Genomic DNA, 20,754 nt, shown 5'->3' with positions numbered 1-20,754 from the left:
CCCCCCCCCGGCCGCCTTAAAGAACAGAAACTCCTCGTTGAAGGAACAAAATTTTTAAATATTTTTTTGATTACAAAGCAGTGTCAGTCGGCCCCTTGCGGCTCACACCAGTTAAATGTGATGTTTTTACTGTTGGCAGTGAAGTCAGATTTTCAATTTACAGCCGATTTATACATTGGAAACAATGAGTTACATCCACACCCCAGTAACATTGTTGTTTCAACACATTTTTATTAAAGTATAGAACGAAAAAAGCCAAATGATTTTATCTGGAACAAATCTCCCAAAAGAAAAGTCTGGCAGATGTCACTCAACGAGATACAAGATTTAAAGTAAATATTCGGTGGAACTTTTTTTCCCCCCAAACTAAGTTAGAGATGATCTGGCTGAAGTTCTTTAGAAACAGGAGGTGGGTGGCTCTGAAAAGAGCCTTTGTGGTTTGTTGAATCGATTTATTGATGTTTGTCCTTTAGATATAAACCTTGCTGGGGTGTCCGGTTTTCCTGGGCAGCAGCACGGCCTGGATGTTGGGCAGGACCCCGCCCTGGGCTATGGTGACCCCGCCCAGTAGCTTGTTGAGCTCCTCGTCGTTGCGGTTGGCGAGCTGCAGGTGGCGGGGGATGATGCGGGTCTTCTTGTTGTCGCGGGCCGCGTTGCCGGCCAGCTCCAGGATCTCGGCGGTCAGGTACTCGAGGACGGCGGCCAGGTAGACCGGGGCTCCGGCCCCCACCCGCTCCGATTAATGGCCCTTGCGCAGCAGGCGGTGAATACGGCCGACCGGGAACTGCAGACCAGCTCGGGAGGAGCGGGTCTTGGACTTGGCGCGTCCTTTTCCTCCGGTTTTACCACGGCCCGACATTTTCTTTTCTTGATTTCACACTTCTCAACGATTGAATGAGGCGAACGTTGCCCCTCCCCGCTCCTTTTATACCCTTTAGAAGGATCGGAATGCCCTAGTTTTTGATTGGTTAATCTGTTGCCTTTGTTTCTGATTGGTCTTAATTTCACGTGGCAACATGAAACATTCCAAACTCTTGATTCAGCGAATAGGAATCGTCCCCTTGTCCATCCTTCATTAGCATGTTATTGTAGCCCTCCAGTACGACAAGCTGTGACCATGGCCATTGACTTTGCTACTTGGTTTCAACAACAATTTGACTGGGACCCCCGCCTTGTAGGAATGAGGGCTTGTGATTTTGTGCAAAGAGCTGAGACTTTCAGTAACCGTCTTGTATTCCATTCTTTTAAAAAATATAAGTTTCAGATTATTCAATTAAGAATATATAGTAAATATTTTCTTTAAAATTAGTTATGGTTGTCTTGTTTTCCATTATTTCCAAAATTTTTAAAATATGTGCAGATTATTCAATTAAGTGCATCCAATAAATAATTTATTTAATTTCAGTAAACGTTGTCTTGTATCCCATTATTTTCCAAAATATAAAAATTAGCTGCAGATTATTTAATTAATATGCTTAGTAGATATTTTATTTATTTTCAGTAAACGTATTGTATTCCATTATTTTTAAAAATATAAAATAGTTGCAGATTATTCAATTAAGTGTATATAGTAATTTTTTTATTTCAAATCAGTATGGGTTGTCTTTTCCATTATTTCCCAACATTTACAAATAGGTGCAGATTATTCAATTAAGTATATCGAGTAAATATTTAATTTAATTTGGGTAAACGTTCTTAATATGCCTAGAATTGGTGTGAATCCGCACCAAATAAAACTCCCGGCCAATGCAAATTGATTCATTTTGCTTCAAACAGCCAAAATACTGCGGATGCTGGAAATCTGAAATATAAACAGAAAATGCTGGAAATAATCAGCGGGTACTTCCAGCAGGTTCGGTTTATATTTATAATAAAATTTGCTTCGTTTATTGGAGTAAGATTTTTATTTTGGTCAGCTGGGTGTGGTCCTGCTATTTTAACCTCTAATAGAAATTAAATTTGGGAGAATTGGGCTGCGGATCCGCTATCGCCCGTTCTACAACATTGCACAAAGTCCTATTTGACAGCAATGGTCTTTAGCTCCTTATTGTGTGAATCTGTGAGTGGCTCTGAAAAGAGCCTTTTATTTAGTGTTGAGACGGTTCGCCGCTCCTGCCCTGTCTACCTCCTCTTCGGGGCCCGTCGCTTACGCCCCACAGTCCGGGAGGCTGCGGGCCGATTGGGGGCTTTTCTGGGCTTGGCCTTCCGGGGGCTCTTGGCCGCCGTCGACTTCTTGGCGCGTTTGTGGGCAGCAGGTTTGGCCGCCGCCGCCTTCTTGCGGGCCGGTTTCTTGGTGGCCGGTTTCCTCTTGGCGCCTCCTTCGACCCCGCCATCGGCCTCTCGTTCCTCGCCCTCCTCCTCCTCTCGGTTCGGGTGCAGGGAGGCCGAGGAGGTACCGGCGCCGCTCTCCACCGGCGACCCCTTGTTGGCCAAGGTGCTTGCCGGCTGGTTGGGCCGGATGGCGGCGCCTTTCTCCGGCTCGTAGCCGGACGCCGAAATGGTTTTCTTCAGAGCGCCCACTTTGGGGGCTGCCTGACGCTCCTTGGTGGCGGCCACCGCCTCCAAAATATTCTCATCCATCACTGCGCCTGCTCGATCAACGAGCGATGTGGCGGATTAGTGGCGGCGACCTTTTATATAAAGGCTCAAGGCGGACGAGGGCGAGGCAACCTGCTTGGCCCCGCCCACTCCCCGCAGCTTTGTGCCTGTCACTCTTACAGAAACACGTCGAACCTTCTTGTCCCATTACCAACTCCTCTTGCCTGGCACCATCATCCTCAAAGGGAATTTTAGCTATGAGGCAAAATTGGATAGGCTGGGGTTGTTTTCTTTGGAACAGAGGAGGCTGAGGGGAGACTTAATTGAGTTGTATGAGGGGCCTCGATAGAGTGGATAGGAAGGACTTATTTCCCTTAGCAGAGAGGTCAATAACCAGGGTGGGGGGCATAGATTTAAAATAATTGGTCGGAGGTTTAGAGGGGGTTTTAAGGAGAAATGTTTTCACGCAGAGGGTGGTGGGGGTCTGGAACTCACTGCCTGAAAGAGTGGGAGAGGCAGAGACCCTCAGCACATTTAAAAAGTACTTGGATATGCACTTGAAGTGCCGTAACCTACAAGGCTACAGACCAAGTGCTGGAAAGTGGGATTCGGCTGGATAGCTCTTTGTCGGCCGGCGCGGACACGATGGGCCGAATGGCCTCCTTCTGTGCTGTGAATTTCTATGATTCTATGTTCATCCCTTCAGTCATTTAATCTCTCCTACCTTCCACCCTATCCCAGACCTTTCCTTTTGTTCTTTCCTCCCCTGCTCCCCCCTTTCCCTGCCCCGCTTGCATTTGCTTAAAACCTGTTACCTCTCTAACTTTTTCCAGTTCTGATGAAAGGTCATCGATCTGAAACGTTAACTCTGTCTCTCTCCCTCTCCCCCACAGATGCTGACTGACCGGCTGAGCCTTTCCAACATTTTCTGTTTGTATTTCTTACTCCCTTCGCATCACTTATCCTGGAATTATATGCGCCTCTATTTCGAATGGCAAAGTTGCTGTTCAGGTCAAATTACTTAGACCCGAATTGAGCAAAAGGTAAATTTGGTAAATGGCTCCGCAATCTTACTCACCTCGTAAAGTAACCATTGCTTTGAAACGGTATTCCTGAATTTGTCAGATATAATAGTGGGCTGGAATATTAAGGCTGCTGCAAATCTTAAATGGCTAAAGTATCCGAAATACGTTTTTCATTGGAATGATGCACGTTTAGATGCCTTGCTAACTGTTGGCACAGTAGAACAATTCAGCCTCGCAGTTCATAGATTGAAGGTAACCCCACTTAATATTGAAATCAGAAGATTTGAGAACGGACAATGCCGATACAAAGGGGGATACGGGACTGTTGGTTGCAAAGTAACGGTAAGGAAACGTATCATCGAACAATAGAAATTTACAGAAGGGGGCCATTCGGCCCATCCTGTCCGTGACGGCCGACAAAGAGCTATCCAGCCTAATCTCACTTTCCAACACTTGGTCGTTAGGACGTTTGGAAGCTTCCTGAGTTGTTTTACTACGTTAAAGGCGCGGTATACATGCAAGTAGTTGTTGGAAGGGTAGGCGGCAGGATCCAATGGTTTTCTGCCTGAAACTTCACTGTTTTCAACTTTGTAAGATAAACTCCTCATTATAGTATTGAAATCGCGTCAGTTAGGCAATGGGCCGCGTTCACTGTTCTTCATCAACTCCACTCGTAGTGTCTCTAACCAAATATGCACAGTTCTCGGAAGTAATGGCATTGTTCTTCCCCAACTTTAAATACAACAAAAACCTCAACTTTAGCATGTTTATTTCTTGGATACGGCACTTTAGACTCTCGTATCACCTGTTTTTGACTATTTTACAGATTGTGATGTGCTTAAAAAAAGTGAACGTAAAAGATCCCATGGCCACTATTGCGAAGAAGAGCAGGGGGGAGTTATCCCCGGTGTCCTGGGCCAATATTTATCCCGCAATCAACATCACTAAAACAGATTGTCAGGTCATTATCACATTGCTGTTTGTGGGAGCTTATTCTGCGCGAATTGGCTGCCGCGTTTCCCCACATTACAAACAGTGACCACACTTCAAAAAAAAGTACTTCCTTGGCTGTGAAGCGCTTCGGGACGTCCTGAGGTCGTGAAAGGCGCTATATAAAGGCAAGTTCTTTCATTAATAATAGCTATCGTCTAGAACAGAAACCCTGTCTACAAGACCGAGGTGAGCAATGTCACTAAATAAATGTATTTGAAAACTTTTGATAATTTCCCACCCGCCTCAGTTAGTCACAGCGAACTCCTTCACTTTCAGATTAAATGTTTGTCTTCTGTTTGGAACACTTCAGGGTAAGGAACGTTTGTTCAATCCAATGAACACAATCCAGCCATTTACTCTATGCTGTTGTCTTGAAACATTGCTGTTGTGAGTTCCGACAATTAGTGAGCCACTCGTATGATACGATCGGGAACTCGGACTATGTTCTTTTTGATGTTTCACATGATATCTAGATCTCTCCCTTGGGCATGTTATATCGATCTATTTATTCCCTGTAACACTATGTTAAATTCTATACAGTGATGCTTCTTCTAATGTTTGGTGAACTGCTAAACCCGTTTAAATCATCCGCCTAATTTAACAATATAAATTCTACCTAATGTTCCAGCATCAATGTGATTTTTTTTTGCTTTACATTTCTAAAAGAATGACGTGCATTGATATAGCGCCTTTCAGGACGTCCGGATGTTCAAAAGCGTTTTACAGCCAATGAAGCACTTTTTGAAGTCGTTGTTGTAATGTCGGAAATATCAACAGTTCATTTGACAATTTGTTTTCCCCGTTTCTTTCTGTAGAATTAGCACCATGAATCCGTTGTTTCTTATTTCCGAGAGGACAACCTCGCTTAAAGTGACAGACGTTGTTAAATCTGGTTTGTTTCGAATTCAATGCCCCGCCTCATTATTGGATGCAAGTCATGATTGGAACTATGATTGATAATACTAATGAGCTCATTTGAGATTTAAAAAAATACTAATATAAACACTACCAGTTTCGTCAAAATTTCGCTACCAGAAATTCCATTGAATTGACAAAAAAACAGTTTAACCGTTCAGAAAATGTTTGTAACACTAAAGAAAACATAGCGATGGGAGATGGATACTAATGTGGCTAGGCAAATATCTTGAAAATTGAGCCTAAGAACGTGAATTCTGTTATAAAAGCTTGAGTCTCAAATGCACAAAATGCTAGGTGTAACTTGGTATAATCAAAGTCGATATCAAAGTACTCCAGGAATATCTTAGGCTATCAAAACCTGTGCAGCATGGCTCTGTGTCGATATGCATCAGTTGATGTGTTTCTTTTACACCTGCACCATGATATAATATGCCCGGAAGATGTAGCCCTAAGGTTGATTGCAGTGCACGTCCAGGTATTTTACAATGTGCTAACATTTTTCTTTCAGGTCAACCTTGCAGGTCTGCTACAGTCTAATTAAGAACCCCATAGTTAAAGTTGTGCTTTCATTTACTTCAATGGAGAGTGGAATCGGGGCGGGGTGTGAAACCAGCGTTACACCCGATCCCGTCAGTTTCCCCGACGGGCGGGTTAGCCTAAAATTGTCCTTCACTGAGATCCCATTAACTCCACGCTACAGGGTTGACAGTTAAAGGCAACCAGCGTACGACTTGGTCTTAAAGGCAGAATCCTAGATTTCCGAATAGCTTGGCTTTGAGGCTCTGCAACTGTGAAACAGGACTCGCAAGATCCAGCTCAATCCAAGACCTGCAGGGGATTAGTAGCGAGAAGGCAAGTGGAAGAATCCACGTTGTTCTCATATGTCAAATTCCGGTAATGAGCTGGAGCCAGGATGACTAGAAACATGTTTGGCTGCAATAGATAATCACCGGCATGATATGTGCTTGAGTGCCTTGTGTGCTCTGCAACACCTCGCTACAATAGCGTCACTGCTGCCAAAGTAAGAAGAGGCAATTCCACCTGTTGGATCCGCCACTGTAATATCATGGGCTTGACAATGACCTTTCTTCCAGTTTCACCGATGGTAGGTTTACCAGATCTCTTCATCTGGGTTCCTCTGTCACTCCAGACTGATATGTATAGCTAAATGTGCGAGCTGACTGTCGAAAGGTGCAAATGGTCCGTAGGCAAAGATGTTACCACTGCCCAAGTAGCCCATGCATTAACATAACCTACGATGGCCTATTGATTGGAAAGTTTGTGTAAACAATAGCTGAAGTTTGTATTCACAACGGAAATGATTTACATCAATTCTGAATAAGAAATTCAGTTTCAAGTTTCCTTCTCCCCTTCACAAAAATTCGTTATAGAAGGGTATTTTAAACGAAATAAAAAGTTTTGTATTTTCTGTGTGTCCAGTACTCTATCAGGAAAATCAGAAACACACTACATTTCAAAATAGTATATCCCATTCTTAAGATCAAAATCCCTACCGCAGATATTTATTAAACCAAGCCAATTGGTTTCAGCGAACTTAAGTTGTGTGTCCCGATTTCTGGCTGGCCTGTGTTACTGTGGCCAGATTTATGAAGGCATTTAAAAGCTACGCGAACCGTAAGATAAGTCTTTCTTTCGGAAACTTTTACATTGAGCAACTCTGCTTTGGAGGAAACTTTTCATTTTCGACAAGCCTCAAAATTGCTGGTTTCTTTCAACAGCACCAACAAAAATAGGAAGGGATGAAAGAGCATGTTGATTTGGCTTGGCCTGTGTTTTTAAAGGATGCCTAAGTGCGAAAAGGCAAATTTACAGCCGGCGCTTTGGAACGGCGAGGGTTGTGGCAGGAATCAAGGAATTTAGTAAAAAGGGAGAAACATAAAAAAGGAAGAGGTGGGAGAGAGAGAGAGAGCTAACTCCACTCCGTCCGCCTTCCCTCTATAAAAGCGGTCGCTCCGGCTGGCGGCGCCTTTAGTTTCAGCCGCGTTTGGTGCCAGGCTGGGACAAGGAGAAAGAAAGAGAGGAAAGAGCGGCTCTTATCCCAACCCCTATCAGACCAGCCCCTGAGCATGACTGACCACAACCAGAAGGCGGGAGATTCGGGTGGTGGCGGTCCCCCGTCCCGGACTCGAACGGCTCCCGACAAGACGGCGAAGAAGAAGAAACAGCAGCAGCAGCAAAATCAGCCAGAACAACAGCAAAATCAGCGGCCGGTCCCGCCGCGCCGCAAGAAGACGGGCCCCACGGTGACCGAGCAGATCCTGCAGGTGGCGGCGGCCACCAAGGAGTGGCGCGGCATCTCGCTGGCCGCCCTCAAGCAGGCGCTGTCGGCCCGGGGCTGCAACCTGAGCCGCAACAACACCCGCGTCAACCACACGGTCAAGCACCTGGTGAAGGAGGGCTCGCTGGTGCAGACCGCCGGCACCGGCTCCTCGAGGTTCAACCGCTCCGGGACAGCGGCGACGGCGGCTGTTCCTTCTCCCGGGGCCGGGGCGGCGGCTCATCCGGGGGCCAGAAAGGGGGAGGAGAGAGTCGACCAGGAAGAGGATCGCCGCCGCACGCAGACCGGCCCCGGGCGCCTCCAAGCGGCCGCCCCAGCCCCGGCGGCGCCGGTCCGCCAAGCGCAAGGCGGCCAAGCCCCGGCGGCGGTGCGGGGCTGCCGCAAGCCCAGGGTCGGCGGCGGAGGCCGGCGAGGAGGAGGCGGGACAGCCACCACCACCAAGGCCGTCCGCATCCGCTTCAGGACCAAGGCGGTCAGGGGCCGGGTGGCGGCGGCGGGCACCGGGACGGCGCCGGTCTACCGCAAGTGCAAGCCCGCCCGCGGCAGGAAGGCGGCGGCCGCCAAGCCCAAGAGGCCGGTGGGGCGCCAGCGGAAAGTCAGCCTGAAGCGGTCGTAGGCGCAACCTGCTGCCGCCGCCCGAGGAAGGGAGGGAGAGGGAGCAGAAACTCATTCCAGAACGGCTCTTTTCAGAGCCACCAAACCTAAGCGGGACTGAGCTTAATCGCCATTTATCTATTGACGCCTAAGATATTTGCCCGTCTCAGACTGATCCAAAAAGAATACGCCTTTCACGACCACCTGGACGTCCCGAAGCGCTTCACAGCCAATCAAGTACTTTTTTTTGGAGTGTAGTCACTGTTGTAATGTAGGAAACGTGGCAGCCAATTTGTGCACAGCAAGCTCCCACAAACAGCAATGCGATAATGACCAGATAATCTGATGTTGTTTTGTTGATTGAGGGACAAATATTGACCAGGACACCAGGCAGAACTCTCCTGCTCTTCAAAATAGTGGTCGTGGGTTCTTTTACGACCACCTGAGAGGGCAAATGGGGCTTCGGATTAATGTCTCCTCCAAAAGATGGCTCCTCCGACAGTGCAGCAGGTCTCAGCACTGCACTGGGAGTGTCAGCCTAGATTTTTATGCTCAAGTCTCTGGAGTGGGACTTGAACCCACAACCTTCTGAGGTTGAGGCCAGAGTGCTTCTTTTCTTAGGCAGTCCCTCGGAACCGAGGATGACTTGCTTCCACGTTAAATATGAGTTTGCAGGTGACTGATGAGTCCAATGCGGGACCTACAGTCTCTGTCACAGGTGGGGCAGACAGTGGTTGAAGGGGCGGGTGGGTGGGGTGCTTGGGTTGACGTGCGCTCCTTGCGCTGCCTACGCTTGGCTTCCGCTTGCTCCGGGCGAAGAGACTCAAGGAGTTCGGCTCCTTCCCGGATGCTTCCCCTCCACTTTCTGCGGTCTTGGGCCAGGGATTCCCAGGTGTCGGAGGGGATGTTGCACTTTTTCAAGGAGGCTTTGAGGGTGTCCTTAAAGCGTTTCCTCTGCCCACCTGGGGCTCTCTTGTCGTATCGGAGCTCCGAGTAAAGCGTTTGGTTTGGGAGGTTGAGATCAGAGTGCTACCCACTGAGCCACTGGCTGACATAGTGATTAATCGCCAGATGCTTCACGCTGACTTTCCTTAATTGTATCATAATGACCAAGTGATTTTGATTTCGGAATTTTTATTCCAGTGGACCTAGCATTGAAACTGAATTGGAGATGTTTTGCTTATACACGGGATTTTCATGTGAGCTCATCGGCCTGAAACATTAACTCTTGTTTCTCTCTCTCTCCACAGATGCTGCCTGACCTGCTGAGTGTTTCCAGCATTTTCTGTTTTTTTTATATCCAGCGTCCGCTGTATTTTGCTCTTGTTATGGGGGGATATCCATTTCCTGAAGGTGAAACTGACTGGATGTTATCGGAATCCCGCTGTAGGTTTGCACGGGAAACTTCATCATCGTAGGACTTGACTTGCTCATGGACTGGAACCCTGAAATGCCCTGACTTTATAATGGAGGGAAGGGCATTGATAAAGGCTGCTGAAGATGCTTGGGGGCGGGGGTGGGCGGAGGAAGAGCTTTCTTCCTGCAATAACGTCTGGGGCTGTGATGACTGATCAAGCATCTGAGAGGTAGGTGGCTTTAACAATTCAGATGTTGGGTATTTGAGATCAGAGCAGACTGTCAGGCCAAGAATGTCAATAGTTGAAGGGTTATGTTGAATTGTGTGAACAGTGCGTCTGGGCAAGCATTTTCAAACCGATGCAGTGCAAAGCCTTGTATTTCTGGACAAATTATACAACAGTTATTGACAAACGGGGCGGGATTCACTTTCTGTGCCTCGGAACTCTTGATTCTGCATTAATGTCTAAACGATAGGCTAACCCTCCCGGCACAACATTTAGCCATGGCAGGCAATATGAAACTAGGATGCTTTCCATGTCTGCCTTGGATATCTTCAAAAGCAGAGTGACCCCCCAGCCCTCGGGGCACCGTGTAAAAGATCATCGAGATCAATTAAACTTGTGAGACGTGAAGAAAGTGTTCTCTGAACTGAAAGGTCGATTCTCATTTCCACATCAGTGGGTGGAGCAAGAGATCAAAATGTCGGGCGATTCCTGACATTACAACACAGGGGAAATGGAGAAAGTGTGGTGAAATGTTTCTGAACATAAAGTGAAAAGGGATGAATTTTCTTTCTTTCTTAGGCAGTTCCTCAGAACCGAGGATGACTTGCTTCCACATTAAAAATTAGTTCTCCGGTGACTGATGAGTCCAATGAGGGACCTACATTCTCTGTCATAGGTGGGGCAGACGGTGGTTGAAGGGGGGGTGGGTGGGGTGGTTGGGTTGACATGCACTCCTTCCGCAGTTTGCGCTTGGCTTCCGCTTGCTCCCGGCGAAGAGACTCGAGGTGTTCGGCACCTTGCGGTCTTGGGCCAGGGATTCCCAGGTGTCGGTGGGGATGTTGCACTTTTTCAAGGAGGCTTTGAGGATGTCCTTGAAGCGTTTCCTCTGCCCACCTGGGGCTCTCTTGCTGTGTCGGAGCTCCAAGTAGAGCGCTTGTTTTGGGAGTCTCATATCGGGCATGCAGACAATGTGACCCGTCCATCGGAGCTGATCGAGCGTGGTCAAAGCTTCGATGCTGGGGATGTTGGCCTGAACGAGAACACTGATGTTGGTGCGCCTCTCCTGCCAATGGATTTGCAGAATCTTGCGGAGGCAGCGTTGGTGGTACCTCTCCAGTGTTTTGAGGTGCCTGCTGTACATCGTCCATGTCTCTGAGGCATACAGGAGGGCATGTATTACTACTGCTCTGTAGGCCATGAGCTTGGTGCCGGGTTTGAGGTCCTGGTCTTCAAACACTCTTCCTCAGGCGACCGAAGGCTGCACTGGCACACTGAAGGCGGTGTTAGACTTCGTCTGCCCTTGTTGACAGTAGACTCCCGAGGTATGGAAAGTGGTCCACATTGTCCAAGGCCTTGTCATGGATTTTGATAATCGGGGGGCAGTACTGTGTGGCCGGGGCAGGTTGGTAGAGGACCTTTAAAGGGATGAATATGTTTATGAAGACTATAAGTGAAGGAGGTTGTTGGTGTCACGGGCAACTAAGTGTGTGGCAGTCAGAAGATGAATGCTCACATACAGCAGATAATGATTTGAGAAGAAACTAGATAGCTATGAACAATAGCCAAATACTGCGCATGCTGGAAATCGGAAATAACAGAACATGCTGGAAACACTCAGCAGGTCAGGCAGCATCAGTGGAGAGAAACAGAGGTCAGGTTTCGGTTCTGTGAGCCTTTTTCAGATAGCTATGAAAATAACTTTGGTAGAGTCAGAATCAAAGAATGATACAGCCCAGAAGGTGGTCATTCGGCCCATCGTGCCTGTGCCGGCTCTTTGAAAGAGCTAAACAATTAATCCCAATCCCGCTGCTCTTTCCCCACAGCCCTGCTAAATTTTCCTTTTCAAACATTGATCCAATTCCCTTTTGAAACTTTACTATTGGATCTGTTTCCATCGCCCTTTCAGGCAGGACATTCCAGATAACAACTCGCTGCGTCAAAAAAAATCTAATCTTCCCTCCGGCTCTTTTGCCAATTAACTTAAATCTGTGTCCTCTGGTTACCGAACCTCCTGTCGGTGGACACGGTTTCTCCTTATGTACTCTTATCAGAACAGTTCTAGGTTTCCTGCTAGACCATATGATCTTGATTGCCCGGTGCCACACGCTTTGAAGATGTCGATATATTTATCGCCCTCTCTGTATTAACTAGTTAAACCTCAACTTCCCTGTTCATCTTCAATTAGAGTGGGTTCGGCGCTTTGTGGAGACATTTGTGGCTCTCAAAGAGCCTTCTGTGTTTAGAGTTATAAATCCATCGTCCCTCTCAATTTACTTCCTAGGTCTTCTCGAATTGGCTTTCTTCTCAGTCCGTCTTTTCCTGAGCTTCTTCGCGGTGCTGTTGTCCTCGCCGGTGCTGCCGGCGGCTTCCTCCGCGGGCTGGAGCTCGGCCCCGGCCCCCTTCGACTGCTGGGGCTGGGGCTGCTGCTGCTCGCCCAGCTTGAAGGAGCCGGTGGCCTTGGCCTGCACCAGCTCTTGCTGGCCAGCTGGACGCGGGCCTGGTTCTTCTCCACGTCGTAGCCGTTGGCCAGCAGCGCCTTGCGGAGCGAGGCCAGCGAGAGGCCGCCGCGTTGCTTGCGGGCCGACAGCGCCTGCAGGATCAGCTGCGAGACCCGCAGCTCTTGCTTGTTGCGCGGGCGCCGGAGCTGGTGGGCCGCCTTCTTCGGCGGGCCGTGGCCGTCGGCCGCTCGGGGCACCTTGGGCATGGCTGCGGCTGCGGCCAAGCTGATTCCTCCCACTGGAAGCGAGTGGAGCCGCCGCCGCCACTTTGCTATTTACAGACTCTAGACGGACGCAATAGAGACACCGCGGGCTCCACATGTTGCAAAAAAATAACAGAAAATACTGGAAATACTCAGCGGGCCAGGCAGCATCCGTGCAGAGAGAAACAGAGTTAATGTTTCAGATAACGGGTCCCAAACCTGAAACGTTAACTCTGTCTCTCTCTCCACAGATGCTGCTGACCTGCTGAGTTTTCCAGCATTTTCTGTTGTTATTTCAGATTTCCAGCATCCGCAGTATTTTGTGATTGTATTGTTGCAAATATATACACATATGCCTCCACTGAATGCAAAAAGAGACTCATCATTTCCAAAATCCAGCTTCCTGGCCCGTCCTCACATATTTGATTTGTTTGGGGGAGGTTCGTCACTTCCTGTAGTAGTAGTACTAATGATTCTATTGGTACAATTCTTGTGTAGCATTTGAACACAAAAAAACACTCAATAATTGTGTCTGGCGGGAAATAAATATATATATAGCATCACCTCACAAATCAAAGAAGGCGCTGGGGAAAGCCAATAACAATAAAAGATTTACGAGGATGATACCAGAACTGAGAAGGGATAACTATCGGGTAAGGCTGAACAGGCTGGGTTTCTTTCTTTTGAAATGTGCCCGGATAGAGGTCTTTAAAATTACGAAGGGGTTCGATAGGGTAGAAGAAGAGAAGATGTTTCCACTTGTGGTGTTGGGGAGTCGAAAATCAGGGGCCATAAATATAAGATAGTCACTAATAAATCCAATAATGAATTCAGAAGAAACTTCTTTACTCGGAGAATGTGGAGCTCGCTACCACAAGGAGTGGTGGAAGAGAATAGCATCGGTGCATTAAGGAGAAGCTAGATAAGCACATGATGGAGAAAGGAATAGAAGGATATGGTGATAGGGTGAGATGAGAGGAGGCTCTATATAAACACCAACATGGGCCTATGGGCCTGTCTCTATGTAATCATTGCTTTGATTTTGTTGCACTTTTCGTTTCTCAGCCAGAATGTTGTCGACAGAAGCTGCACTGCTGACTGGAGCACATCATCTCAGAATAATGCTGAGTGATACACTGTCTGAAAGAGTTAAAAGGGCTAAAATAAGGGAACTGAGGAACCGAGAATACATCCAACCTTATAAGGAGTTGTTCTGTACATGTCCCATAGGGAAACATGGTGAAATGTGGTCAAATGGTCAAACCGTCAGTTTCTAATTGAATGAAGTGCACAAACCATTAGTTACTAATTGAGGAATGTGGTAAAGATAACGTATGGGGTCACAGGACTGTGTGAACGGTCAAAATGTGCACACGGGTCGCAAGAATAAGCCATGACTTAGAACAAAAAAACTGTATATAAGGCCGGGGATCTTAGCGATTGGAGAGCATTTGTCCCAGATGAGTGACTCCCCTGTCAACTTGTAAATAATGTTGATTTACTGAACGAACCTCCGGACTCCGAGTGATTGATTGGGAATAAGGCGGACGTCGACCCTTTATATCAGAGGGGAGAAGAAGCTCTCCCGGTAACCTTGCACAGTCATTCAGATGAAATCTTCAGTTCGGGTGGATATAAGAAGTCCCGTAGCAGTAATTGAAGATGAAAAAGGTGTCTCCATGACCCAACCACCTTCGTAAGGATATCAAGGGATACGGAGCTAAGGTGGGTACATGGAGTTGAGGTACAGATCAGCCATGATCTAATTGAAGGGCAGAGCAGACTGGAAGGGCTGAATGGCCGACTCCTGTTCCTATGTCACCAACATTTCACTACTCAGCCAACACCACCTAAAACAGATTGTCTCGCTCCTCGTTCATTGAAGAGTAATCTTAGGCTGTTAGGTGTTTTGGGATATCCAGAGGATTTGAAAGGCACTATATAAATTCAAGTCGTGGCAAGGGAGAACTTGTAAACACCCGACGGTTTTTGAATTCACAGGAGCGCGTGTGTTTGAGTAGGCCATGTCCTATTAATGGCGATAATCAGAGGGCTGTCTACCACAAGTTTGCACAGAGATCATGCACATTAGAATTGTGGCCACCGTGCACAAGAAGATCCAACAGGCAATTATCAGCATTGTCATTTCAATGCGTTGATGCAGCAGGTCATGTAGTTTAGATGTCGATGCTATTTTGTGGCCTTTACCCCATAGGTTCTACTAATTTTGGCCATGGTCGCTGAGCTGTACTTTTGAAAATAAACATTTGAAAGGATCGCCTGCAACTTCCATTCTGAAGCGTTCTGTTGAATTTTGCTGATAGGTTGTGGGGCGACTCATAGATCTGGGTCCGCACAATCACACAATGGTTCTTGGTGACCAAATCCTATTACCTGGGATGTTGGGAATTCCCAAAAATTTCACCAGTATGTTGGAGACCACATTCTAAAATTCAATTTGTTTATAAGTAGGGCCACCTGGTTTATGGTGACTGCATTTTAGTACCAGGAGACTGCAAGGTTTTGTAGGAATTTCGCCAGCGTTTTGGAGGTTGTATTCTGCGATACCATCCATTTTTTTACGTTAAAAATGTAAATTGATGGTCTTGACAGTGACAATCTCAGCTAGACTATTAAAAGTGTATCAGAAGCACACAATGGAAGCGAAAATTGTTACGTCCGTGTATAAGAAGACACAGACTGCGGAGAACGGTACAATAGATGTTTACTCAACGTGGCTCAGACTGCAACTGATCTGTACAGATTACTACTCAGTGTTATATAGAGGTGTGGTCACTGCCGGTACTACAGTATACATGAGCTGTAAAAAGTAGTTCCCCCCTTACAGGTACATACATTACAATTCCTCCCCTTTTAGATTAACAGTACCATAACACTCATTTAACAATTAAATATCAAACTAATTACAATTAACACTTTTAACATGCAACATTAGCTGAACATAGTCTATTTATAAATTCTCTGTCATCTTATGTACCTTCTGGTACTTTCCTTTGGTAGGTTTCTTATTGCTGGTTTTCTTTCCCAACCTGCAGACTCGAGCTATGTGTCCTACTTTTCCACACTGTCTGCACACTTTGTCTTTGAACCAGCAATCATTCTGGTCATGTGTTGTTCTGCCGCAGCGATAGCACTTCTCTGTTCCATATGACATTTCGTTTGTGGCATATTCTTGCGGTCTCTGTTGTATCTCTGCAGCACCCCGTGCTGCTGCTTCATATGATACCGCAATGTTGAAAGCCTTTTCTAGCGTAAGGTCCTTTTCAGATAAAAGCCGTTTCTGGGTTCCTTCACTTGGAAGCCCACACACAAACTTGTCCCTTAAGGCATCTGTCAGTCCCACTCCAAACTGGCAGTGTTTCGATAGTTTGTGCAGTTCTGTTAAATAATCAGCATTGCTTTCATCCTTATGCTGGTTCCGTTTGTGAAACTTGAATCTTTCTGCTATCAGCAGCGGTGTGGGGTTTAAATGTTCCATCCTCGTCGCCAATGTTACGTCCGTGTATAAGAAGACACAGACTGCGGGGAACTGTACAATAGGTTTACTCAACGTGGCTCAGACTGCAACTGATCTGTACAGATTACTACTCAGCGTTATATACAGGTGTGGTCACTGCCGGTACTGCAGTATACATGAGCTGTAAAAAGTAGTTCCCCCCTTAAAGGTACATACATTACAAAAATAGCTCATTATTTTTGTTTCAACGTTGATTCTTACACATTCAAGTGGCGAAGACGACTTACCTACCGAAATCGTGTCAATAACTAACATAATTTAAGTGCTATCTACAAGGCATCGCCGCAACCGCAGGACTTCATAAAGACGTTTATAGTTTCACGATATGCACATTGCAATAAATACTTGCAGGAACAATCATGAGCTGCACGACAGGATTTGATTTCAACCATTTATAATTTTCAGATAGATAGTCTCATTGCTGAAACGAGAAATATAACAAAATTAACAATTTGACGCGAAAGCTGCAGTTGCGGACCTGGCTGAGGACTGTTGAAAGTGGCGCCCAGGTTGAGGACTCCCGATCTTCCGATTCTCCCGCCGCACAATTTATCACAGCTCTGCTGCTGTCAATTTAACCACCTTTAAATTATGAGTTAAAAACCAATATTGGTTCGTATATTATATTATTCCTGGAAAGTATACTTCAGGAAAAAAAACTCAATCGAATTATTAATAATTTCCAGTATCGTAATGGGGAAATAATTCGTTTTCTATTTTTCAATAAGGATAATTTACCATCGGGTCAAATTCAATTTTCCTTTGTTTACACATCCAACCTTCCGGTCCGGCTCTTTCTGAATGTATTTTGTGGCTCTGAAAAGAGCCGTTTGATATTTAAGGTATTCATAATCTGATTCGTCTCCCCTTTAGAAGCTGTCCTGTTGCTCCGAGCAAACTTGGCTTTCTTTCTCCGAGAGGGAGGTCTCCTCCTGAGCGGGGGTTTGGTCCGCTTCCTGCTCCGGTTGTTTGGCCAGCTTTCTCGGCTTTGCAAGCTGGCGTTTCCCTTTCCCTTCGGCCCTGGCCGCCTTCCTCCCCTTGGGTTTGCGGGCGGTGGCCCTCCTCGCCCCCTTCCTGGCGGCGCCGTGTTTCTTGGTCTTCCTGGGCGAGCCTCTGCTCCTGGGCGCCACCTGCCTGACCGCACGTTGCTTCATCCTCCTCCTCCTCTCTCTGGCGGCGGCTCCCCCTTGGGCTTCTCCTCCCGGTCGCCCCACGTCTTGCTGAGCCTGAAGGAGCCCGAGGCGCCGGTGCCGGTGGGCTGCAGCAGCGAGCCTTTGGTCACCAGGCTCCGGACCGCCTGGTTGGCCCGCCAGTTGTTTCTGGCCACGTCGTAGCCGCGGCCCGAGAGGACCTTCTTGAGAGCCGACAGCGAGAGCCCCCGGCGCTCCTTGCTGGCCGCCACCGCCTCCAGGATCTGCTGGGACACGGTGGCGCCGGGTCTCCTGGCCGGGGGCGCAGCCCTGGTCTTCCTCCTGGTGCTCCTGGCAGGGAAAGTGTCGGCTTTGGCTTGGGCTGGGACCTTTTCTCTCTCTCTCTCTCTATCTGAGTGTGTGTTGGGCGATGAAGAGTTTCCAGAAGCCGGCGCTATTTAACCAGGCGAACCGGACGCTGCAGAGCCAAAGGTCTCACCTCCTGAAAAATGCCCGCTAACAAAACACAAAACAAAGTCGCCTTCTTTCCAAAGCGTGTATCACCTCAGAGGGATTATATATCTCCAGAGACATTCTCTCCCTCTCTTTCCCTTCGAAGTTCTTCCGAATCTTTTGTTTTTTCATTAAACTTCTGCTCAATTCTGTAAAGACTTGAGCGTCTCTTCATCTCTTTCCTCCGTGAAGCGTCTTGGGACGTGTTTCGACCTTAAATGTTATTTGTAAGTGCAAGTTGTGCAGATTTCTTGATTTGGGAAAATGTGTCCGTCTTATCTGCTACTCCAAGTCGCGGTCTCGATGACTTCTTGTCTCCAAGTTCTCCCCTTCCCTGTACAAAACAAAGGTCTTCCTAGACCGAAACGTGGCATCACTTAACATTAATGCTTGAGCTACCTCCTATTTTACCCCGCTTTTTTCCACAATATTGGCGGTCCGGCAACATTGATCTTCGCTGTACACCTGGGTTACAATATCAAGAGTAAATTCTTCAACTGGCAGGGAAGAGCCTTGGTTTCAACCGAAATCCTTGTTCTCGGAGTTGTTTATTGAGCGCCGATTGCCCCCTTCCCCGTGAATTCCCCAATCCCTTCAGGGACTCTTATAATCAAAAGTAAGAAACAGCTTTCATAAATTGAACACACATGCAGGTGCATTAACCGGACGATTAATTTGGCAATTAATTGCATTAACATATACAGCCTATCAAACGTATTTGTTCAGGGGTCTCGGTTTTGTTTTATAGCTCCGTCTTAAGAAGTTGTGAAGTGGCTCTTAAAAGAGCCGTTTGGTGATTTAATTGCAGTTTTTTTTTTGAAAGGGGGACTCTACTTGGAGCTGGTGTATTTGGTAACAGCCTTCGTCCCCTCCGAGACGGCGTGCTTGGCCAGTTCCCCGGGCAGTAGGAGGCGGACGGCGCTCTGGATCTCCCGGGAGGAGATGGTCTGGCGTTTGGTGTAATGGATCAGGCGGCAGGCCTCGCAGGCGATGCGCTCGAAGATGTCGGTGACAAACGAGTTGATGACACTCATGGCCTTGGAGGAGATGCCGGTGTCGGGGTGGATCTGCTTCAGCACTTTGTAGACGTAGATGCTGTAACTCTCCTTCCTGCTCCTCCTGCGCTTCCTGTCCCCTTTCCTGGTCATTTTCATGGCGGTTTTCTTCGAGCCTTTCTTGGAGACGGCGCCCTTGGCACCGGCTGTGGTGGAACTGGTGGAAACAGCAGCAGCAGTCGGCATGGCAAGCTCTTCAATTCCTTCTCCACGTCTCTAGTTAATAAAACCACAAAGCAAGATAGAAGTATAGCCCGCAACTCCTCCATTATATAGACAGCTTTATGCTAATGAAGGATGCCAAATTTTCTATTCTAATTGGCTGACCCTTGACATACCACATGTTCAGTCTGCACAAATCACAGTCACGTATCAAGTTTTTTTTGCCAGTAGCCGCCACTCAAGGAATGGGGAAACCTTAATTTTCTGGAGCAAAATCCCGAAGCTAAATATATATATATAAAATCTTATACTCTCACGTGACACGTCCACAGGCCATAAGTAAATGTCTTATGCAAAACAAATTCATTCGAGCCACAATTCTGGAACTCCCCATAATATACAAATTAGACGGGTCCCAGAAACTACAAAAGAGATTTGTCTAAGAGAAAAAAATACGTGGTTAATCGCTTCTGTTTAAGAAAGGGGTATCTAAGGATAAGGGGTATCTAAGGATAAGGGGTAAGCCATTTAGGACATAGGTGAGGAGGAATTTCTTCACCCAGAGAGTGGTGAACCTGTGGAAGTCTCTACCACAGAAGGAAGTTGAGGCCAATTCATTAAATATATTCAAGAAGGAGTTAGATATACTTCTTAAGGCTAAAGGGATCAAGGGATATGGGGAGAGGGCAGGGACAGGGTACTGAATTTGGATGATCAGCCATGATCTCATTAAATGGCGAAGCGGGCTCGAGGGACAGAATGGCTTAGTTTTGCTCCTATCTTCTCTGTTTCTATGTAAAGGCTACTGCAATATTAGCTATTTACTAAAACCCTTACGGCATAGTATACAAATGCTGAACCTGAGGCAATTTATTTGGTATTTTAAAACATTCTCGGGATGTAGGCATCACTGGCAAGGCCAGCTTTTATTGCCCATCCCTAGTTGCCCTTGAGAATGTGGTGGTGAGCTCCCTTCTTGAACCGCTGCAGTCTGTGCGGTGAAGGTACTCCCACAGTGCTGTTAGTGAGGGCGTCCCAGGATTTCAACCCAGCGACGAAGAAGGATCGGCGATATATTTCCAAGTCAGGATGGTGTGTGACTTAGAGGGGAACTTGGAGGTGATGGTGTTCCCCTGCGCCTGCTGCCCTTGTCCTTCTACGTGGAAGAGGTCGCGGGTTTGGGAGGTGCTGCCGAAAAAGTCTTGGCGAGTTGCTGCAGTGCATCTTGTAGATGATACACACTGGAGAGTATTGCATCACACTCCTGACTTGTGCCTTGTGGATGGTGGAAAGGCTTTGAGTCATGAAGTGAGACACTCACTGCAGAATACGCTGGAAGGATGAGATAAAGTAGGGTGACATGGATGATCGTATGGAGCATAAACACCAACACAATTCCAACTCTTAAGCCAACGAATACCAATAATTTCTGTTATATTTTTCTCCAACTCATTCTAGTCTACAAGATGCTTCACGACTGCAGCTGGTTGCAAAGGCTCCCGAGAGCTGGAGGACAACCATCAGGATCATTCGAAGATTCTCGGTTTTATCTTCAAAATGTCAATCGGGAAAGTTGAACAGAAACAACGGCCGCAACAATGATTAAAAAATAAAGATATTTATTGTATAATTCTGGAACAACCTCTTTCATCTGAAGGGCGTGGTGGCTCTGAAAAGAGCCTTTTTTTTTGGTTCACACGGGTAG

General features: G+C 47.0%; 2 protein-coding genes and 1 pseudogene across 2 annotated transcripts; 1 reads left to right on the top strand and 2 right to left on the bottom strand.

Annotated features, from left to right (window-relative positions):
* Window positions 1-37: 37 nt before the first annotated feature.
* Window positions 38-906, bottom strand: LOC147095955 (histone H2A type 2-like; annotated as a pseudogene).
* Window positions 907-7,561: 6,655 nt separating this feature from the next.
* LOC147095954 (uncharacterized) lies at window positions 7,562-8,389 on the top strand. The gene is made up of 3 exons (XM_085973746.1): window positions 7,562-7,959; window positions 8,003-8,140; window positions 8,236-8,389. The coding sequence occupies exons 1-3, from the start codon at window positions 7,562-7,564 to the stop codon at window positions 8,387-8,389; spliced, it is 690 nt and encodes a 229-aa protein (XP_085829872.1).
* Window positions 8,390-18,629: 10,240 nt separating this feature from the next.
* On the bottom strand, window positions 18,630-19,106 carry LOC147095953 (histone H2B type 1-A-like). The gene has a single exon (XM_085974047.1). The coding sequence runs from the start codon at window positions 19,071-19,073 to the stop codon at window positions 18,663-18,665; it is 411 nt and encodes a 136-aa protein (XP_085830173.1). The 5' UTR covers window positions 19,074-19,106; the 3' UTR covers window positions 18,630-18,662.
* Window positions 19,107-20,754: the final 1,648 nt, after the last annotated feature.

Source organism: Somniosus microcephalus, unplaced genomic scaffold (genome assembly GCF_052327205.1).
Source record: "Somniosus microcephalus isolate GS21.2 unplaced genomic scaffold, FLI_Smic_1.0 unresolved_chr1, whole genome shotgun sequence".
Lineage (NCBI taxonomy): Eukaryota > Metazoa > Chordata > Chondrichthyes > Squaliformes > Somniosidae > Somniosus > Somniosus microcephalus.
Note: the sequence above shows the minus strand (reverse complement) of the source record. Positions and strands in the feature narration are given on the sequence as shown.

Bases quoted from the DNA above. Each gene is read 5' to 3' on its own strand.
- LOC147095954 (XM_085973746.1), top strand. From the start codon at position 7,562: ATGACTGACCACAACCAGAAGGCGGGAGATTCGGGTGGTGGCGGTCCC. The intron at 7,960-8,002 runs GGCTGTTCCTTC...GCTCATCCGGGG, and splicing joins TCCGGGACAGCGGCGACGGC to GCCAGAAAGGGGGAGGAGAG. The intron at 8,141-8,235 runs GTGCGGGGCTGC...CATCCGCTTCAG, and splicing joins GCGGCCAAGCCCCGGCGGCG to GACCAAGGCGGTCAGGGGCC.
- LOC147095953 (XM_085974047.1), bottom strand. From the start codon at position 19,073: ATGCCGACTGCTGCTGCTGTTTCCACCAGTTCCACCACAGCCGGTGCC.